This window comes from Dromiciops gliroides, chromosome 3 (genome assembly GCF_019393635.1).
Source record: "Dromiciops gliroides isolate mDroGli1 chromosome 3, mDroGli1.pri, whole genome shotgun sequence".
In the NCBI taxonomy this organism is placed as follows: Eukaryota; Metazoa; Chordata; class Mammalia; order Microbiotheria; family Microbiotheriidae; genus Dromiciops; species Dromiciops gliroides.
In genome coordinates this window covers 457,961,462-457,983,605 of record NC_057863.1, presented here as the reverse complement: position 1 = coordinate 457,983,605, position 22,144 = coordinate 457,961,462, and the positions used below count along the sequence as shown (strand labels likewise).

The following is a 22,144-nucleotide window of genomic DNA, read 5'->3' as shown; positions in this document are numbered from 1 at the left end:
TAATATTTTTACTAAGAAAGGCCTGCTATAAATCCTGAATGATGAAATATTCTCATCCCTTGAATCACTGGGGGGTTGTGAATTTCCCTCTGTTTTCAAACTGCTTATTAGACGGCTTCTGTAAGCTCAAGTATGGTCTTCTAGATTATGGTTATGTCTAGTAAAATGCTGACATAGTCAGTTTGTGAGAGATGCATGTTTAACAACCTTTTGTTGTTTATCAGGCCTTAGGGAGACATAAAGAACTCTACTACAATTACTCTAGTCTGTTACTCAGTTTACATGAATAAAGAGATTACAAATCTGTGCATGCCATAATTGCCGGTCTCAATAGATGAAATTGAGATTCTGGACTTATTGTAACTTCCCCAACAACTGTTTGTTCAAACCACTGAGTGTTCATGGATTACTAAGAGATAAGTCTTATGTCAAATCACTTGAATTATGCTAAGAAAGTGCATAACTTTTATCTACATGGCCAAAAACAATTAGCTATTTTTACAACAGGCTGAAAATAACAATTAAGACTGAGGTTCACTAATACATTTAAACTAACTTCTGACAAAAAAACCCCCCCCACAACTTGCCAACAAAAACAAATAGAGAGACTTTAGTTATTTTCTAAGTAACAAGATTTTCCCGTAAGGAAGAAAAATAAGAATGATAAATGTATTTTATAAATACCAGTTTGGGGACAATCTACTTAGGGAAGGCAGAAAATAATTCAATAATACTTATCTTATTATGTAAAAACACCAGAGATATACTGACAGTATTATCTCTGTATCTTTATGGATGCAGTTAAGGTTAATTGGCTATACCTACTAAAGGCATTTGGGGTAGCTAGGTGGTGAAGTGGAGCACTGGGCCTAGAGTCAGAGAGACCAGAGTTCAAATTCACCTCAGATTCTTACTAGCAGTTATGACCCTGGCCAAGCCACCTGACAACTAGCTGCATAAAACTGAAGAAGGAAATGGCAAATCACTTCTGTATCTTTGCCAAGAAAACCCCACGGATAGTTGATCCACAGGGTCATGAAGAGTTGGGCATGACTGAACGACTCAAGAACAACAACAAAAATAACAACAGCAGCAGCAAATAATTTGTCATTCACCAGTAGTTTTAGTAACAGAAAAGGTATAGCTATTTGTTCTTTATGCTTCACACCTATTCATGCAAACACTTATGAATGAAAAGCACAAGTCTGACCATGCCAGTCCTTTGCTCAAGAAGCTTAAGTGGCTCCCTATCAGCTCTAGGTTAAATACAATCATCTCTGTTTGGCATTTAAAACCTTTCACAATATGACTCCAGTCTATTTTCTCAGATATTACCAGATGTTACTCTTCTTTATTGAATCCCAACTAAACTGGGTTTTATTGTTTCCTGTATACAACAACCCAGTACCTGGCACAGAACAGGCACTTAATGTTGTATTCAATTGAATTAAGGAATTAAAAGGAGATTCAGAGCCACACATTTTATATTTATATTTAAAGGGCTAGTTCAGCCCTCTAAGGACTTGGACTAAATTTAACCTAGAATATTATTTATGAGATAGTCTAACAGCTCTTTCTTGATAGCTTATTGATGGCTCAGGTTAAAATAAATCACACAATTCTGCATACTCAATTTGCTCTGATTAGCAAAAGGTAGGTATTGCTTGTGTTGAGGCATGCCCATCCTGATTCTGTGTTCTTTTCACTTGTGATTACAGAAGACATGTCATCTAGTTATCTTGTGTCATTCAGGACAGAACAGGCTAGAGATAGGATAGAGACTGGGAACTACACTTGTGATTTCATTAATATAGGGAACTTGAATATACTGATATTTTTGGTGTTATCCAGGCTCTCTGGGGCCACAGATTACCTTTAAGTCTCTATATTATAAGCTCTCTAAGCGCTGTTTTGGGGACTGGAGGAGGCTGAAAGGATATCCTTAGGCTTCACAGGCTGGTCCTTGGACTGCCCACACAGCTAACAATCTCCAGAATATATCATATTGAATGTAAGGTCTTTCCAAGTCCCAGGTCATGGAATATTTGTGTCTTGTATAGGCCAAAGAGGCTAGAGTGGAGGGTACCATGCAGGTACTTGGAAGCAGATGGTACTGGAAAGGATTATAGAGGTAAGAATCTAATTTTAGCAATTTGCTGAATAGGGAGTGTTCCTTTGATGCCAGTACAGTAACTGAGTAGAAGATTATAATCTTTCTTTGTGAATACCTAGACAAATACATGAGTTCTACTGCTGTTCTCTGCTGAGACATGAAGCCCAGCCTACAGGATTTTCTGGGTATAATAGCGTGATGAGCTCAGTTGTCTTGGCTTAGGGAGGGTGGATTATGTGGAATTTTATAATAGGGAATTAGCTTAACAGTTATGGAAACTCAAGCTGTTTTAGATCTTTACATTTAGTATAAGGAAATTCATATGGGGGAACCCCCCCAGTCAATATAATGAAAATGAGAAAGCATGCACTGGCATCAGAGAATTCATAATGGAGAAGCCTTTTTATATATAATGTAACATCCATAACTCATCTCTTTTTAAACATTGGAGAGAAATCTTGTGAATGTAATGAATGTGTGGAAAATCTTCAGCCAAAGCACAAACTTTGCTAACTACCACATAATTCACAGTGAAAAGAAACCATGTGAATTTAACGAATGTGAAAAGGACTTCACTCAGCTCTAATTTATCATCACAAAACTGAGATGTACAGAAATGGTAGAGAAACTATATAAATGTAATAAATGTGAAACCTTTATGTGACCACATAATGAGAGCCTTTGTGCTGTGTTGGTTTTTTTTTTTGGGGGGGGGAGGTGGAACAATGAGGGTTACGTGACTTGTCCAGGGTCACAGGTCCACTGCTTCACCCAGCTGCCCTCTTTGTGCTGTTAAGTAGGGCTCAGAATGTAATAAATATGGAGAAACTTGTGAACTTTTCCTTGAGAGCAAGGAACTTTGGTTCAGTCCCTGACAAACAGTAGACACTTAATAAATGCTTATTGAACTGAACTCAGATGGGTGACAAATGACCAGAAAATATGACCTCGATGTGTTCCATGTTATGATTACTGCAAATAAACTGGTTTTATGTTATGTGGAGAAGAGAATAGTATCCAAAAGGATGTTAGTAACAGTCACAGTACATTCTACCATACCCCAGAACCATATTTGGATAATTATATTCAGTTAGGGGCAAAACATTTTAGGAAATAATAACAATCTGGATTGTGTCCAGGAGGTTGTCATAGGATTTATACCTGGAAAAAAACTCAAAATTCATTGAATCTGCCCTCCCCCCCCCCCGCTAATTTTACAAATAAGGAAAGTAAGGCCTAGAGAGGCTAAATGACTTGCCCAAAGCTATGCAGTGTCATGTTGAATATAGCATCCTGAAATTCTAGAAAACTGGGAATCTCCGGGAAAGACCACTTGTCAAGGAAACTGGAAGTCCCACAATAAATGCATAGCAAACTAGAGTTTCTTGTTTTTTTTTCTTTTTTAAAGAAAGAGAATCAAGCTTTTAGAAGGCAAAATAAATTAATAAATCCTTAATGCAAATTTGTCTCAATAAACTCTTAGAAGGTCCTTACCTTTAACTCTACAAGAAAGTATATACTCCTATAAGAATGAATATCTCAAATTATATTTCAAAGGTACAGCCATAAGGGAGGAAGGATTATCTTGGCAACAAATCAAATTCAATAAACATTTGTTAAGCACCTAATATTTGCCAGACACCGTACTATATACTGAACAAGTCTGAGAACTTTCCAATGGATTCTGAGAACCTCTTGGAAGAAGGGGAGCCAGGTGTCATGAAGAGCTGTTGCTTCTTGATTATTCCTGAAAATGACAAAGAGGATTTGTGCCTTCTAGGTCTAAAACCAGGAAGAAGTGGATATCTCTAATTACAGAGGAAAACTGAGATGGGATAGAACATTAATAATTGAAATTATCATGGAAAGCTTTTTGTATGAAGGAGGAAGGACAACAAGTATTTTGAGAAGCAGAGATGAGGAAGGAGGACATTCCAGTAATAGGTAATGGAGCAATAGTTCAGGGTATAGTTGTTTATTTTAGCTGGAACTCTGGAGGGTGTAATGAGAGTAAAGCTGGGAAGGTTGATGAAAGCCCTATTATGGGGAGGCTTTAAATGCCAACCTGAGGGATATGTGTTTTATCCTATGGGCAGTGGGGAACCATTGAAAGTTTTTGAGAAAAGGAATGACATGGGCAGATCTATGACTTTGTTATTATTGTTAGGAAGATTATTTTGTCAGTTGTATGAATAATGGAAGCTATTTGAAAAGAGACTATTTTTCATCTTGCCTTTCTCTCCCCAGAGTTCTTCAACATCGTTTGGCTTGGCTCCACTTGGCTTGGGGTGTGAACTGAAGAGGGAGACCAATTAGGAGAGTATTGTAGTACAGTAATCTAGATGATGATTGATGAGGCTAGTGGTAGTGTGAGAGAAGAGGTGTCATAAGAGAGATGCTGTGAAAGAAGAATAGCAAGATTTGGTAAATGCTTGGTTAAGGGGTATGGAAGAAAGGGAAGAATGAAGGATGACTCTAAGGTTCTGAATTAATGTCATTGAAAGGGTAGTGATGCCCTCAATAGAAATCAGGAAGCTTATAAGGGAGGGTGAGTTTGGGGTGGAGACAATGAGTTCTGTTTGAGATATACTGTGTTTGAGATACCTATTGGATATCTGGGAACTGAAATTCAGTAGGTAATTAATGAGAGCAAGATTAGGACTGAAAATATAGATTTGGGAGTCAATTGTATAGAAATAATATTTGAACCAATGAGGTCAGATGAAGTAAACAAGAGCAAGAATGTAGGACAGAACTCTAGAGGACACCTAAACTAAAGAGGCAAGAGATCAAGTAAACTAATAAAAAGTTTCTTGGAGATAAAGACAGGTTTACAAATAAATACTCATATGAAAGGCTAGGAGAGTTGGTTAAAAAAACAACAACCAGGCTCTAAGGCTGGCTAAACTTGGACAGGTGAGTTGGGGGTAAGGCTAAGAAATCTAAGTTGAACATAGGGCAAGGGTGAGCTATGTGGGCCAGGGCAGAAAACAATTTAGACTGAGTCCAGGTACTTCTTCTTGAAGAAGACAGGCTTGGGGGAGAATGTATTAGGCAGAAAATGAGCCAAAGAAGATAGTGGGAAATTCAGATGTATAATCAGGATGGGAGAATGACTTTTGTATTTAAACAGGAGCTGATAGAAAGCTTTCTTCCTCATATGGACCATAGAATCATAGATTTAGAGTTGGAAGGTGTCTTAAAGTTTACTAAGACTAGAGAAGTTAACTAATTTGCTCAAAGTCACACAGACAATAAGTTTAGCCTGGATTCAAATTTAATTCTCCTCACATTAAATCTAGCATTCTTTCTAAGATAGCAAGGTTCTAGAAGCTGGTATGTTATTGTACAATGAAAAAAAGTAAAAGAGGAAATATTAATGTAATATTCATGTAATTTTAAATACCTTACAGAAAATAAATTTAGGCACACACACATATATATTCAACATAGTAAATTATAATGTATTTTCTTTTCTCATGTTTTTATCCCAAATTATCATGATTATAGGAATAATCTAAAAAGAAAAAGAAGTTTAGCTTTCTTTGGATAAATTTAGCACGTAATTTTTTTCTCATCAACAAATTGAGATTTAGGGCATTTCATATATTGATTTAGCAATCTAATTTTGTTGATTTTTTATCCTTGCTATTCTTTCTTTATATTAATAATTGTTTTGAGCTTTTATAAGAATAACTGAACCAAGTTGAAATTATTTTTAGAGCATAAGCATTACAATAAGGACTACTGTGAATATAAGTAATTATATGACATGCAAGTTCTGACAATCCTGGTTATTTTTACTTAGCTAAATTGACAACTACTATACCTACACAGAGTAGATACATTCCATTAAATCTAATGAAATTCGTGAATACAAAATAGCTTTAAAGGCATAGTTTTAGTTAGTATTCTAATAATTTACATAAATCTAGAATAAATTTTATATATATATACATACATACATATATATATATACATATATATATATATATATAACACAAAATGGTCAACTTACCAACCCTAAGACAGTTCTCTATTTTATTATTCACCCTTATTCAAAGGATTTTCCCCTAAAATGATAGTATTTTAATGTCGATCTAAAATTTAGTCTATTGTACATGTAGGTGAGGAAATTAAAAACCTGCCCACTCAGTCAACTTCAACTTCACTTATTTTTTTCCCTTGTTAAAAATTAATGCAGCACAGAACTTCATTATTTGAAAGTACAGAAGGTATGTTTTCATTCACTGATGTTGCGATTGGAATGCTGGCATGGGGTGGGTAAAGAAAAATGAGGAAAGAACTTAGGAAGAAAAAAGGCAGAGACAAAGGTATGGTTAAAAGGTTCCATGAAAACACGTTAGGCAAAACAACACAAGGGGTGGAACAAAACAAATGGATGACTGGCCAAAGAGCATTACAAAAGGTGTTGCTTTAGGTGGAATGTGGTTAAAATTCTTAATGATATTAAAGCTAAACCACCTTGGCTAGCACAATGTTATTCAGGGAAGTCTATGTTGTCTAAAGACTAGGCTCCAGCATAGGACTTTCTCTTGGTATAGTTGAGAAGTTTTCTTTCTCTCAACCAAGCCCTCTCCAAAAAGCTTCCCCCTCTCCTTCATCACTGATGACTGGTTGGAAGCTAATTTCTGGTCGCTTGCGATGGAATATGGACAAAATGAGAATAGTGTTAGCATAAGGCTTGAAGCAATTTGTGGTATGAATCAGAAAATGATGAGTTTGTGATCTAACTGTGCAAAACACCATTCTGAGCTCCTAGTTCTGAGCACCTGGGAAGTCAAGAGATCCAGAGGTTAGAAATAAGTATAATTAGTGTCAAGTAGTGAGGCACATATGAGTGTAAATACATTCCTGTCAATGGGTTTGACAGATAATTTTTCCATAGCAGGTTTGGGTAAGAAGGAGGGTAGAGAAGAGAAGGATAAGGGGCACCTGAACCTAGGGAAAGGCCATCATTGAAAATAAGAAATAGGCAAAGAAAGGCAAAGAGGCTGCAGACAAAAAAAGAACATGAAAAGAAGAGACTGAACACACAGCAAACAGAAATGCTGCTTCACAATTTTGACTAAGCTTAACTCAATAAGTATTCAAATATCTTGATTTAGATTTTAAATTCATGAAGGTGGGACCTGGCTTTTTACTCAAGTCATCATCTATCAACAAATAGTATATAATTTAATAAATGCTAAATAACTCCAGTTTTATTTTCTGCAACAACTTAAATAGAAATTGGTTTTCAGGAAGAGAGTTGTGCTTTCAACACAGCCCAAAAACAATGATTTTGAAAATGTGACCCAAAGGACCATGAACAGTTAGCCTGAGAAATCAGTGAGCATGTCTTATGTAATTGGTAGTAGGAGACTACCTATACTTTTATTTCTGGCATAAATAAATGATGATATTCAGAACCGATGCCTTTAAAAAGCATTTAATAACATTTTAATTAACTTTGCTAAGTTTGTGTTGTTGTTAAACAACTGCTACAAAAGCTCATTTAAAAAAGATATAACAGTATCCCAGTTATATTACCCATGTGAATTATGGAACACAACCATAGCTAAAATAATGAATGACTCTGCAATGGAAAGATGCATGCTGAGCATTAGCAGGTTGAAACTTGTAACTAATAGCAACTTGCATATAAGAAGATTAAGGATATATATGACCTATTGTGTATTAAGAATTTAATCTAACAGATAATCCAGGTAGTATATTGCTATTCTTGGTATATTTAAAAACAACCACAAGAAGAGGGAAAGGTTTGCAGTGCATTATGGAAGCTTAGTCACAAAATGTGATCCATGCACAGGTTAACAAGATGTACAGAGATTATGATCTGTGTCAGTATAGCAAGTACCCACAATGAGAAAATCAGTTAAAATCTTAGGTATTCTAAGTAAGTTGTTGGCTAAGTATAGATTTCATAGATAGATAGATAGATAGATAGATAGATAGATAGATAGATAGATAGATAGATAGATAGATATAGACACACACATATAAATATACACATACACACGTGTTTATTTACCCCAAATTGCAGAAATATATGGACAGAATAAATTTAAGCAATCCTTTAAATACCTTCCTCCTAGTTGGACTATAAGGAAAGCTGAGGACCACAGAATTGATGGTTTTGAACTGCGGTTCTGAAGAAGACTTCCGAGTCCCTTGGATAGCAAGGAGATCAAATTAGGTGACACTTAAAGAAATTAATTCAAGCTCTTCACTGGAAGGTCAAATACAAAGGCTTAAACACTTTAAATAATTTAAATGCTTAAATATTTTGGCCACATAATGAGAAGACAGGACTCATTTGAAAAGACCCTGATGGTAGGAAAGATAGAAGGAAAAAAGAAAAGGGGATGGCAGACGATGAGATGGATAGATGGTGTCAAGGAAACAATTGACATGGAGATGGCCAGACCTTGAGAGACAGTGCAAGACAGAAGGGCCTGGCATGCTCCATGAGGTCACGAAAAGTCAGACATGACTGAACGACCGAACAACAAAAGTTGGGCTAACATAAGTTTATCCTTATCAGAGAACACTCTTATAAACTACTGCCTAACCTATGCCTAATCTGAGTGATGTTTTATGTAGCACAATTATTTCGGGATATACTATTAATAGCAAAAATTATTCTGAGTAAATGGTTTTTAAATCATGAATATATCAGAAGACCAAACTAGTAGCAAACTAGACTTGGATATATATTATGTATTAAAAGCTCTAGTCCCTGGGGTTAACACCCCCAGTTTCACGCCCCCTCCCAATAGTAACAGTTATAAAAAAAGAAATGTAGATGTGAGCCAAAAAAAACACCTAAGAAGTTGTGGGAGCCTTCCCAAGCCCTTTTGTACTGAAAAATTCAGTTACTATCTCTACCTTTCAGTTTGCTTGTGGAACTGGTGAAGTAGGCATAACTTCATTTCAATATGGGATCTATTTTATAGATTAAAAAATAGCCTTAAGCTGAAAGGACTTTTTTTGAGCCAATCGCACTTACTTCTGCCTTTTTACGAGCTTCCATAGCTTTCATAAGCATCATATGTTGTCGTCGTCTCTCTCTTTCCTATTAGAGCAGATAAAATTAGGGAAAAACCTCAACCACAGTTAGCAATATGATTTGTAATTTTAAACTTGGTAGAGCATGTTTAGCATTAATAGACAAGTCATGGTAAATACTAAGTAGAAGACAAGAATGGCCAAGTCTGTGCATGTTTTAGTTCAGGTTTAGAAAGCAAATACAAGAACAATCAAAAGCAAAAAGGTAAAGCAATGAACATGGAGACAGTGTCAAACATAAGCATACAGGATTTACTTATGGTCAGTTGTGATGCTCCTTCCAAAGCTGGCAGAATGAAAAGCATAATGGTTGGCTGGAACAGGTCAGTTACCTTACATCTGCTATTCGAAAGCCTGCAGGTACTTACATCTTGCCAATTAAACAGAAGGCTGGACTTCTGGTCATTTTTGAGAGCAGATATAAGATGATATATGTGATCATTTCAATTTTTGTGGTTTTAGAGATGATAATTTTCTTTGAGTAGCAAAATCTAATTTGTAAAGCCAATAAGGCACCGACAAATTAGAATGCTGAATTTTCTCAGTTTTTATAGCAATTTAATTACACTAGTCACAGTTTATACACAAACATGAATGGAAGAGGATTTTCTTATTTACTGATGTCTGTCCCTTGGTGCACGACATAAGGTGACAAATGCTGCACCAGGGGCTCTGTTAGTAATTATTAAGTGGAACCTGAGCTACATGTAATAAAATATTAAAATGAAGTTTGCCCCAGTGTAATTTGAAAGTCTGGTTTTATTTTCAGATCAAAATATTATACATTTTTATAGTAGCTAATCAAAAATTTTATCTAAAAATTTAAATTCCCTCCCCACAGAAGGGATATATTTCATATCACTTAGCTAAACAAATTTATCTGCAAAATTAGGTCTTAGAAGTAATGTAAATTTCACAACCTCCCATCAAGCTGGATCCAAAATTCCCATTGCTTTTAATGGCAGTTTTGCATCTAGGATGATGGGAGAATATGGTTCATGGTAATTGAACACCTAATTTTACAAGTGGTCCAACTTTATATAGTGACATCAGTAACATAGATTTCTCATAAGCAGCCTCATAAATGGATTCAATTTATAAACATTTGAGACAAGTCATACTTTCTTTATAGACAGACAAGCAGATGTATGCAATGCACTGTGCTGTAAAGCCATGCAGCAGTATGTAATGTGACAGCAGCCAGTGCTACACTTTATGCATTGCTATGACAACCATATCACAACCAAATCACAATGCGGTGTTAGATGTACAAAAATAAACATACCCATACCATATCTAGTCTATGCCTCTCCAACTCCTGGTAGAAAGAGTTGGCACAACATTATGAAACAGAAATCACAAAGTCATAAAACCACTTTATAATTCCCAAAAGACCCCAATACCAAAGCAGGCAATACACTGTAAGATAAAGAAAAAAAACTTAAGCAAGAATCTTATCAGAAATTTTTTAAAGAAAATATTTTGAAGATTTTCCCCAAATAGCTCAAGAAGTAGTTAAAAATTAGCATTTGCAACACAACAGTTGGGCTAACCGCATGTATACAGACCTGATGCTTCAAAAGAACAGCTTGTTGTCTTCTCATTTCTTTTTCCTTAAAAATAAGAAAAAAAGGTAGTCATATGCAAGTGTTACCCAGAATATTTTAGAAAGCAAAATTATTTGACTTCTCTCACTTTAATAAAAATTATATGACCGAGCAGAAGAGTCATTAATGACCCTTATTACCTGCATTAAGATGAAATGTCCTGATAGCAATCCTCAATTGCTTATTTACTAAAGGAATTTTCTCTAACGTCAGGACATCCCATATACAACTCTTTGGCAGTACGAAAGTATATGATCTTCAGACCCATCAGTTATATTCTTTAGTAAGGTGATAAGTAAAACACCTGCTAGGGAGGGGGCCAGGACTCAAATCTGGGTCTATTCAAAATGATGATAGCTCTTTACTCTTTGACAGACTGAGATCAAAACAAACATGATCAGTAGCATTTATTTTACTCTCCAAACACATCAATACTAAAAGAGTTTCCAGTATTGGCTGTTTAATATGCGCTGCACATAGGATCACAGGCTGTAGGGCTAGAAGGGAACTTATCAGTAATTTAGTCCATACCCTTTCATTTGACAGGAGAGAAAGCGGATTTCCCAAGAGATGAAGTGACTTGCCCAAGGTGACACAAGCATGAAGAAGCAGTGAGCGGAACTTGGGGTCTCTGAGACCAAAACCATTGCTCTTACCATTCTGCTCCCCTTTCCAGAGGCCAGGGTGAGTTACAGCATGGGCTCCAACCCATGTTAACAAAACTTTTTATTGAGTGGAAATTAGTTAAAAAAGGAGCAACATAAGGGGAAAAGCCTGAGAGATACACGTGAAAGAGGAGAAAGGTAGGACCATTCACTTTCCTTTAGTGATGGTGGCCAATACATACAGGCTGATCATAAAAATACATAAGAATTTAAGATTTTTAAGTAGAACTACCACTTCTTCCCTCCTACATTCAGCTTCCTTTGATAGTCACTCTCCTACTATTCGGAGCATCATTTTGTAGGACCTCCAAATTAACCTTATTCACCAAACCCCACAGGCAACTGTTTCTACCTGATGCCTACAACTCACCATGGGAATATAACCAAATAGCCCAAATATGCAAAATTAATAACTGCTGTCATTAATAGCTTGGTGCATTGTCGAAGAAATATTAAAAACTCACATTTATATAGTGCTTTAAGGTTTACAAAGCACTATCATAATGACTCTGGGAGATGGATAATGCCTTACTTATTATGTACATATCCTTTTTATACATGAGAAATACTTAGTTCAGAGAAGTTAAATGATTTGGCCTTGGCATATATATTGTGACATTCAGAACCCTGATTTGCAACTGGGCTACCTACCTTCCAGAATTTTTTTTTACTACCCTGTGGGGATACAGGTAGGTTATTTTTATAGTTGTTGGTCTAGATTTTGGTTTGTTCCTGGTTTGGTCACTAAGACATAAAGAACACTAAGAGAAAGCAAGACGGGGGTGGAAGACATATTATAACATACAATGCGATAAAGAAAATAAAATTTGGGGGCACTTAGCCCAAATAAAATTGTTCACAGGTTTGATATAATAATTTATATCGAAAATAAATGTCTACTTTTGCTCAAACCAAGCATCAGACAAAGCACATACAACCAATACATTTATGTTACTATAGGCAGAAACATACATACAATCCACACATTAAAGCTTTGCTAAACATTTTCAGAGAATTTTGAGAACTATAATTTTCATAAATTTACATATCATAGACAATCACATGGTTTTTATTTTTCAAAAAATAAAAACTCTGATGCTCAGCTAAACTAACCTTTATTCGTTTCTCGGCCTCCAATAATTTGGCATTTGCCGCTTCTTCCTTCTTTTTCTTTTTAGCCTGTGCATGCAAAACAGGTCTCAAAGTCATGCAACAGCACCACTATAACTTGAAAATAATCTTAGAATTGAAAGGAAGCTATATGCCTCACAAGGTGCAAAACAATACATGACACATGATACTAAAACAGATTTCTTCATTGATATATGTTAGAAAGATTTGTTTCAACTCGTAATTTGGAATTTACACATTTAAAATTTATTTCCTCCAGTAAAGTGTGGCACAGAAACAATCTTGTGATTTTCAAGACCGTGTAAGTAGAGTGAAAGCTCTAGCAGATCCCATTAAGTTGGCAAGATTTCAAGGATGGGCCAGCCACACTCTATGGCTATCTTCTTATGACCAACCTCAGGAAGTCTAGAGATTATTTTTTCTAGAGAAATTTATGCAACAGGTATTAAGTGGTGGAGAGGGCTGAAATCTGCATGGAGGTAATTTTATATAAAGTACTTTGCAAACCTTAAGGCACTATATAAATGTCAACTCTTGTTATTGTTATTAGGAAAGTAAGTACAACATGAACAAAATCATAGTTCCTTTATGTAACAAAGTATATTTATTTTTTATCTGGAGCCATAGAGTAAAGAATTAAAATATGCCAAAAATTCTTAAAGCCAAAATTTCTGAAGAATATAACAGCTTTTAAATTTATCTAGTCAAGGTTAAAGATGAAAAGTTTTTAATTTGTTTATTTTTTTGATCTTAAAGTAATATCCCAATGTATATAGATAATATATGTAAAGAGTTTTTCAAGTCTTAAATCACTGTATAGTTTGTCATTATAATTGCAAATTTTCCATTAATTTGGTTTTGAATATTTAGCACATTATCCATTTGATATACTGAGTGGACCAAAAGTCACAATGTTTGAATAACTTTTTGAAAATTATTTTTATTTTTCACCATTTAGGAGAGTTGATATTTTACACATAATGATACTGTATGTGATGCTATGGCACTGTAAATTAAAAACAAAAAATAAAGGAGTTATTAAATATCAAACCCCCTTTGTGACTTTTAGCCCACCCTATATTTTAACATCTATGGAATTACAGATCAGAAATGCATATCTGTAATTGAAAACATAATTTTAAAGTTTCCTATACCAGAGATAAGGTTAAATTACAAAAAAAAAGTTTTCCATTTTATACAGAAACTGCTAAATTCCTTCAAACATGCAGTTTTACTTATCAATACCATGTCAACAACAACTTTAAACTCAAATATTAAAATATCCACTATTTTCAAACCTGTCAGCATATCATAAATAATTGCTAAATGAGAAGTAAACTAAAGCATATACATAAACAAATAGGGACTCAATTGGCATTTCCAAATGAAAATGTATAATATAATGAAACTTTGCTATCTGTTTCACTTGTAAATGAGTCATTCTAAATGACTTAATTCTATTGACAGTTTGCCTTTTTGGACATTACAACTCATTTTATTTTAATCACTTTGGAAGGAAACCTTTCTAATATGTATTTTATACTCTCCCTTCCTTCCAAAGCAGAGGATAGTGAATATCTTCTTATGGACTCATACTTAATATTATGAATATCAATGAGGAACTCTACTGTAGTGAGCATTAAAAATACTCATAACCAGTTTGTTGTTTTGACTGTTTTGTTTTGTTTTTTTTTCTTTAAATGGCCCCAATGTTATCCTTTCTGAGTTCTTGCACATTTTAAAAAGCATTTTTATGTTCTTTTCCCTTGCTGTCAGCTGACAGTTTTCACTATTGTCATTGTGATTAACTGTAACAACCCATCTCCAACATCAAATTAATTGCTTTTAATTGTCTCTGTGCTCCCTAAAAATCAGATAAACATACTTATTACTGGTATTATTTGCATTTTTAAAAACAATTAGATTTTAAGTATGTTACTAAGGGACTTTCTTATTGAATACAAACCATGTGAACTTTTTGTCTTTTATTTTGGCTGCTCAAAGGTCTTTTATGCTTTTTTCTTCATTCTCAACCATGATATGTGTGGATAAGGTTTACTTATGAGATGATACTATGTGTGAATAAAGAACATTTTAAAGGACAGACTGACTTGGACTTTTTTTTGACAAAACATTCAACTGTGATTTTTCTTCATAAAAACTTTGAAAAGTATGAATAAGTTCTTAATTGTATTAATCTGAAAGTTCTACCTCTAGAATTTGCTGGGCTCGAAGTTCTTTTTCCATTCTGATTTGCTGTATTCTCTTAATTTTCTCCTGTAGGGAATTTAATAAATATTTAAGATTTTAAATTACATTAAAAATCAGCAAAAATTATTTAGACAGAATAATTCATGTTTAAAAACACAATTTGCAAAAATAGTTTAAGTAAATGGAAAAAATACACTTTAACTATACACACTTCAATCCATACACACAATTCTACATTTTACACTATTGAAGGATGGTTTTCCCCCAATAACCTTGATATGATATAAACAATTATCTGCATAACATTTAATGGAAAAGTAAATTACAAAAAACCCCATTTATTGAGTGCCTACTACATGCAAGGCACCATTCAATCCATAAATCATTTAACAAGCATTTATTAATCACCTACTATGTCCCAGGCACTGGGGATACAAAGACCAAAGTATAACAGTCCCTGTTATTCAAGGTACTTTAGAGTACATAAAAATGAAGAAGTCATGGCCCCTGCCCTCAAGGAACTTATAATCTAGTAGGGGAAATAAAACATGTAAAGAAATAAATATATAAGACAGAACACAGTAAGTCCCAGAGGAAACATACTAGCAAAGTGGTACACACAGCTGAGAATAGTTTTTAAGTATATGCAGTAATAAGAAAGATAAAAGTAAAGTAGAAACAACAAGGAATAATACAAAGAGGAACAGGAATATACCATGCATCAGGAAAGCTGATTTCCCATCCTGGATCTGCTATTAACAGCGTAACCTTCATCAAGTAAATTCTCTAGACCTCAATTTTCTTATCTGTAAAATAATGCCTGCCCTGTTTCACTGGAATGTTGTGAGGATCAAATCAAAGTATAAAACATTATATAAACAAATACAAGGGACTAGTAAAAATAATTTCCACAAATTTTGTTTTCACTTGATAAATAAAATGTCCTTAAATCTAATTACTGATCATTACCCAATTTCTGGAACTACTGAGTATCCATAACTGAAAATTCATTAAAGAGGAAATAATGTTCTTTGAAAATTTATATATCTTAAATTTTTGTGTTTAACTCCTATATTAATTATATTCTTTATTACATTTATTTTCTTAATAAATTGAATGAAATTATATTTATGCATATGTATGTATATTAAATCATCAACAATAGCCTTCTAAGCACATCAAAAAAGATGTTGAAAATTCCACCATTATCCTCAAAATTTTAATTCTGAATAAACACCCAATTATATTCTAATATTCCACAAGGAAAAAGACAAAGAGTTAAATAAAACATTTTTTGATCTGGGAAGATGAGTGTCCAAAAGGGCAGGATTTCTATATTTGCATGTGTACTACCATCATACTTCAGGCTTGAAGATGATTTTATTAATGGTGATCACTTCTGGAGCATGAAATGACATATGCACCTCTAGTAGTTCTTCCAATCTGTATATCTGGTTTGTGGCTCTAAGAACAGTTTGTAAATATGAACCTTTGTCTCCTGTTCTATCCAGAAACATCTCAACACTAGCTGTTGTACTTTTTTTTCTTTTTTTTTTTCTGCGCAGGGCAATGAGGGTTAAGTGACTTGCCCAAGGTCACACAGCTAGTAAGTGTCAAGTGTCTGAGGCTGGATTTGAACTCAGGTCCTCCTTAATCCAGGGCCAGTGCTTTATCCACTGTGCCACCTAGCTGCCTCTAGCTGTTGTACTTCTTAGCAAGGCAAATATGTTTCAGATATTTTGAAACCATGCTTCTATGCAACTTTGCCTGATCTGCTTCTGGTTTTTTCATTATGTTTATATCATAACTATTATGCATGGTTGTATTTTGTTCTCAGCAAAAATCTAGAAGAGTAGATTTGTATTTCACTCATTAATCTTTAGAAGCTGATTGACTACATCCCAAGACTAGTGTGGTGATCTTAACATCTTCAAGGTCATGGCTTCTAGATATAAAGGATTTGTGTCTGGATAGACAGAGACCCTCTGGACTACATCTGTCACAACACTTTGGGCATCAGAGCACTCGTTGACTAGGAGAAGATGCCAAATATCATGTCTCTAGAGGCTTTGAATGGGTATGCAATGTGGGAATTCTTAGGATAAGTTTTAAGTTTCACTGTCAATTTTTATTTTTATATCAGTCATTTCCTGCTATAATTGCTCCCCAGTGAACCCTTACTTGCTAACAAAGAAAAGCAGTAAAGGCAAATTAACAAACACAGTAATATGACAACATCCTTACAGTCCCCCTCACTTCTCTCACAGGAAGCTGTTTTTGATCATTTGTTCTCTGGGATCAATATTGGTTATTCTAATTAGAGTCCAACTGCCTTTTTGTGTTATCATTTACATTATTGTAGTTCTTGTAATTACTTTTGTTATCAGTTAATAACAGTCATCCCATAATTCTCTGAATTTCTTATATTTTTTCATATTGCACAATTAATATACCAAGATTTGCAAACCATTTCTCCATCAAAGGGGACCCACTTTATTTCTAGCTTTTGCTACTACCAAAAAACCCAGTTCTATGAATATTTAGGTATGGATAGGACTTTTCTTTGTATCTTTTATCTCCTTGAGGTATATATCCAGAAGAGGAATTGAGTGAAGGATTTCTTTTTTTTTTTTTTTAGAGAGGTAGGAAGAAACTAGAAGGTAATAGCTACTAGAAGGTAATAATAATAGTCCTTATCCAAGGGGACCAGTACTCACAACAGAAAGAGCAAATAGCACCAGGTGGCAAGGTATGGTATTGGTGTTACTTTCCTTTCTGGCAAGTCTAGACAAGAGGTGCCGATCTCAGATAGAAATAGATATGTTAATGTGGGCTAGCACCTTATATCTGTTGTACTGAATTTTCATTTATTTTGTTAAAACATTTGCCAATTACATTTTTTTTGTTTGTTTGTTTTTGTGGGGCATTGGGGGTTAAGTGACTTGCCCAGGGTCACACAGCTAGTGTCAAGTGTCTGAGGTCGGATTTGAACTCAGGTCCTCCTGAATCCAGGGCCAGTGCTCTATCCACTGCGCCACCTAGCTGCCCCCTGCCAATTACATTTTTTTTTTTTTTTTTTTTTTTAGTGAGGCAATTGGGGTTAAGTGACTTGCCCAGGGTCACACAGCTAGTAAGTGTTAAGTGTCTGAGGCTGGATTTGAACTCAGGTACTCCTGACTCCAGGGCCAGTGCTCTATCCACTGCGCCATCTAGCTGCCCCCAATTACATTTTAATCAAGTTTGGGCTGAACTACAAGTTTGATACCTCTAGACTAGACCATGCCAGCAGCAAGAGGCTTTTGCCTTCAAGTGGGTTATGACCCTGAGAAAACACACTGACTACTTCAGTTCTTCACTGTTTAAGACCTTAGATTTCTCAAGATTTCTTACTACTTCTCAAGAGCAATTAATCTATCCCCATAGACCCAAATCCCCCACTAACTATTATGCCATGCTGTTTAATTAAGTGACTTTTGCTTTGAACTTAAATGCATCACCTGTCGGTCAAGTAAAAGAAAACACTGAAGGCTACTTTATGAACTATGATTTTGGGTAAAGGCTGAACCAAAGAGTGCTTTGAACATGCGTTGCTTTCATAGAACCCATGACTAAGGGCTCAGGCCACATGGATGATACCAATTAAATTGGTCAAGAAGCCAAATAGGAATCCTATGGGAGATTCAAGCTTTAATCTTATATTAAACAGAGACAAAATGTAGGTTGGAGCATGATGACAGCTATTATAATACCAAACCTCCTAGCAGCTTCTCTAAGGAAAAAGGCAGATGATATAGTAAAATTCACTAACAGTTTTAAGTACTGTAATGTGAATGAAAAAAAGTACTAGTTACACACAGATTTCCTATGGGTAGGCAGGTGAGTAAGTTAGAGACCTATGCTGTGTTCAGGTTTCTCCTTAGTTCAGAACTAGTTCAGTTTTAACTGTCCAAAATGGTTCCCAATTATTTGTAAGCTTGACGTGATAGCCCTATTATTAAAGGACTTCTGGTGATAGGCCCCCATTTGCACTTTATATTCCAAGCAGACAGGACAACTAGCCATTTCACAAACTTGATATTCCATGTCCCACCCATTCTAACAAACTATTCCGTATGCATCTCTAATTCTCATCTCCTTTCAAGCCTGGGTTCAGGTGCCAACTACTCTGTGAAATCTTTCTTAATACCTCTTATTTTTCACTGTTCTCCCTATTTCCTCAAAATACTTTATATTTAGTTATTTCCATACAGGTTATTTCAATGTACAAAAATGCAGCATAAAAGATGTCATCGTTGGGGCAGCTAGGTGACACAGGGGCAGCTAGGTGATACAGGGGCAGCTAGGTGACCAGCCCTGGAGTCATGAGGACCTGAGTTCAAGTCTGACCTCAGACACTTGACATTTACTAGCTGTGTGACCCTGGGCAAGTCACTTAACCCCAATTGCTTCACCAAAAAAAAAAAATGTCATCATCGAGACACATGGCTCCAAAGGGAAGTGGACTGGTCATACAGAAAAATGAGGGGGGTGGATAAAGGAAAGAATGAAAAATCTGATGTATAATAATCATACTCCCATCTCCTTTTTATTGCTAATGCCTAATAAAAGGGAGATGGCAATGTGTTTCATACAATGCTTTATTTTCAAAGATGAAAACCTTGTTAATTATAATATTTTGCTTAAGTAAGCTTAGTTTGAAAGAAGAAAGGACTCCAAATGTGCTGAAAGTAAACCTTCTTTAACCTGGAATGTTTCCAAGGTTTTACTTTTCTATTGTTCATGCCTTTTAAGTAACTCCAAAGGCTGTTGTTGTTCTTCATTCCCAAAGAGGACCATGACATCAGGGTGATGTTATAACTTGGAGTGAATTGGATTTAAATGAGGGAGGGCTGTGCAAGATCACCAATTTCACTGTTTTCTCCAGAGCCATTTGGGTCTGGTGGCAAGATATGTATCAGTTTGAGTGGAGAATGCCTCCGGATGTTTAAGGCAATTTGGGGTTAAGTGACTTGCCCAGAGTCACACAGCTAGTAAGTATCTGAGGTCACATTTAAATTCAGTTCCTCCCAACGTTAGGGCCAGTGTTCTATCTACTGTGCCACCTAGCTGCCCCTAACTCTAAAGGTAATCAAGGAATGAGACCAAAGCAAAAGATTTGGCAATGATTCATACCCATATATTTTAAAATTTATCTTTTCTTAATATCTTATAAACCATCAGGGGAAAAATTCACATAAAACTTTTTTAAGTAATAAAGCAAAAATACAGTTATAAAAACATATTAGAATAACAATTAAAATAGCTTGGAAGCTGATGTACATCACATGTAAGTAGCTACATTGGATTGTTTCTTCTGCATTAAAGTATATTACTCTACATCCAAGATTTGAATACATACTCAAAATTCGATTAAATATTATCTTTTAAATGAACATTTATTCTTAAATAACCATAATATCAAACTTATTATGTCTCTTATCTGCAATTACATCTAAGAAATCAAATAAATAGGAGTACTGTCCTTCCAAAAACTAACAAAAATTTTGCTTAAAGAAATAAAAGGGTCCATGCATAAAAAGTACTATGCAAAACATTAATCTTAGAGGTAATTATTTATGAAATTTAAATAAAAATAGTACAAAAATAGAATAAAAAACATCACCTTCATTATTGAAAATTAATTGGATGTCCAAACATACCTGTTGTTTCATTATTTTTATCTGCTCCTTTTGCTTTCGTTTCTCTTCAGCGGCCATTATTGCTATAAGAAAAAAAAAATTCCAAGGGCAGGTGTCAAACAAAATGGAATAAAGAATCAAACTCTGCTATTAAGAATTTCAATACTGACAACTACACAAATTCACGGTCTTGTAAAATTGATCATTTACCTTGTTGCTTCTTCGCTTCTTTGGCAACTCGAGCCTGTTCCTGCTTCTGAAGTTTCCTCAAAAGCTTTATTTGTGCTGCTTGTCTTGCTATTTCTGAAAGATACAAAAAGGCATAGCATATAAATGATAGTTTCACACCATACCTAATTTAAATGGTCTCAAATAATTTTGCTTTTAATAAGGAGTACTTAATGAAAATGTCCAAATTTGTTTTGCACACCTAAAATGATTTTTATGGGTTTTTTTGCACAATGAAATCATCTGTCTTATTTTTGCATCTGACAGGAAAATACATACACTCTAACAATAATGTGACAATAAAGATTTTGGAAATAGCATAAAGAAGAAATCCAGTTTACAGCAATAAAGAAATTAAATATTTGGGGATTAATTTACCTTGACATACACATAACCTTTATAAAACTGATGGAAACAAAGGAAGAGCTAAATAATTGGAAGGTCATTCAGTGTTCATGAACAAGCTAAAATCAACATAGTAAAGATGACAGTATTCTCAAAAACTTAATTTATAGACAATGCAAAAGCAATCAAAATGCCAATGAGTTTCTGTATAAACCTGAATAAAACCCTAATACAATTTCTATGTAGAAAGAAACAGGCAAGAAAAGCTAGGGAGACTTTAAAAAAGTGATTAAAGAGGACTCGCATTTTCAGACTTTAAAACTCAATACTGTTCATGGAAACTGTCTGGCATTGGGGAAAAAATAGAAAAGAAATTAATGAGACGTAACAGGTCTATAGACCTACATAGAAAAAATATATAGAAAGATATAGAAATATAACTATATGAATACAAATGATTGCTTGGAAAAATTATAGAAAAAGTATTTTTTATTTGGAAAAAGAGGTTAGCAATATGGTAGAAGATACATTTAGATTTGTATTGTAATACATGCTACATAAATTTCAGCTGGATCATAGATGTAAATATAAAAAGATGGAAAAGAATAACATTTATCTCAACTGTGGCAGAAAGATAAATTTTATCTATTAAAGCACATTTATCTTGTCCATGATTATTTAGAAGAGATTATATAGATATAGATAGCATGCTCATCTATTAAAAAAAGGAAATTAGTAGAGACAATGTTGATATACTCAGTTACATAAAAACAAAACAAAATAATATAGTGAAGATAGATGAAAAAGAAAAAAATAACAGATTGTAAAGCATTTATTGCAAATTATAGGAATGGGGCTGGACATGTGATTTAATTGGTACTGGGAACTACTTCTACCAAAGCAGAAAAGCACATTCTTAGTAATTTATAACCTTAAGAGAGTTGCCTAAGGCACTGAGAGGAATTGACTTGATCTTGGTACTACAATCAGTATTTTTGTCAGAGAAAGGAATTCACTTCTGCTCTTTGGGTATCTGAGACCAGTTCTCTATGCACAGCTATTCCATGCTGCGCC

General features: G+C 34.6%; 1 protein-coding gene across 1 annotated transcript in view; it reads right to left on the bottom strand.

The window, feature by feature from the left end:
• Positions 1–22,144, bottom strand: part of BAZ2B (bromodomain adjacent to zinc finger domain 2B) — a 358,773-nt gene that overhangs the window by 63,828 nt on the left and 272,801 nt on the right. The window contains 7 exon segments of the mRNA XM_043993621.1: positions 9,147–9,212; positions 10,497–10,523; positions 10,774–10,818; positions 12,591–12,656; positions 14,820–14,885; positions 20,519–20,580; positions 20,708–20,800. Of these exon segments, the coding sequence (XP_043849556.1) occupies positions 9,147–9,212; positions 10,497–10,523; positions 10,774–10,818; positions 12,591–12,656; positions 14,820–14,885; positions 20,519–20,580; positions 20,708–20,800 (425 nt within the window).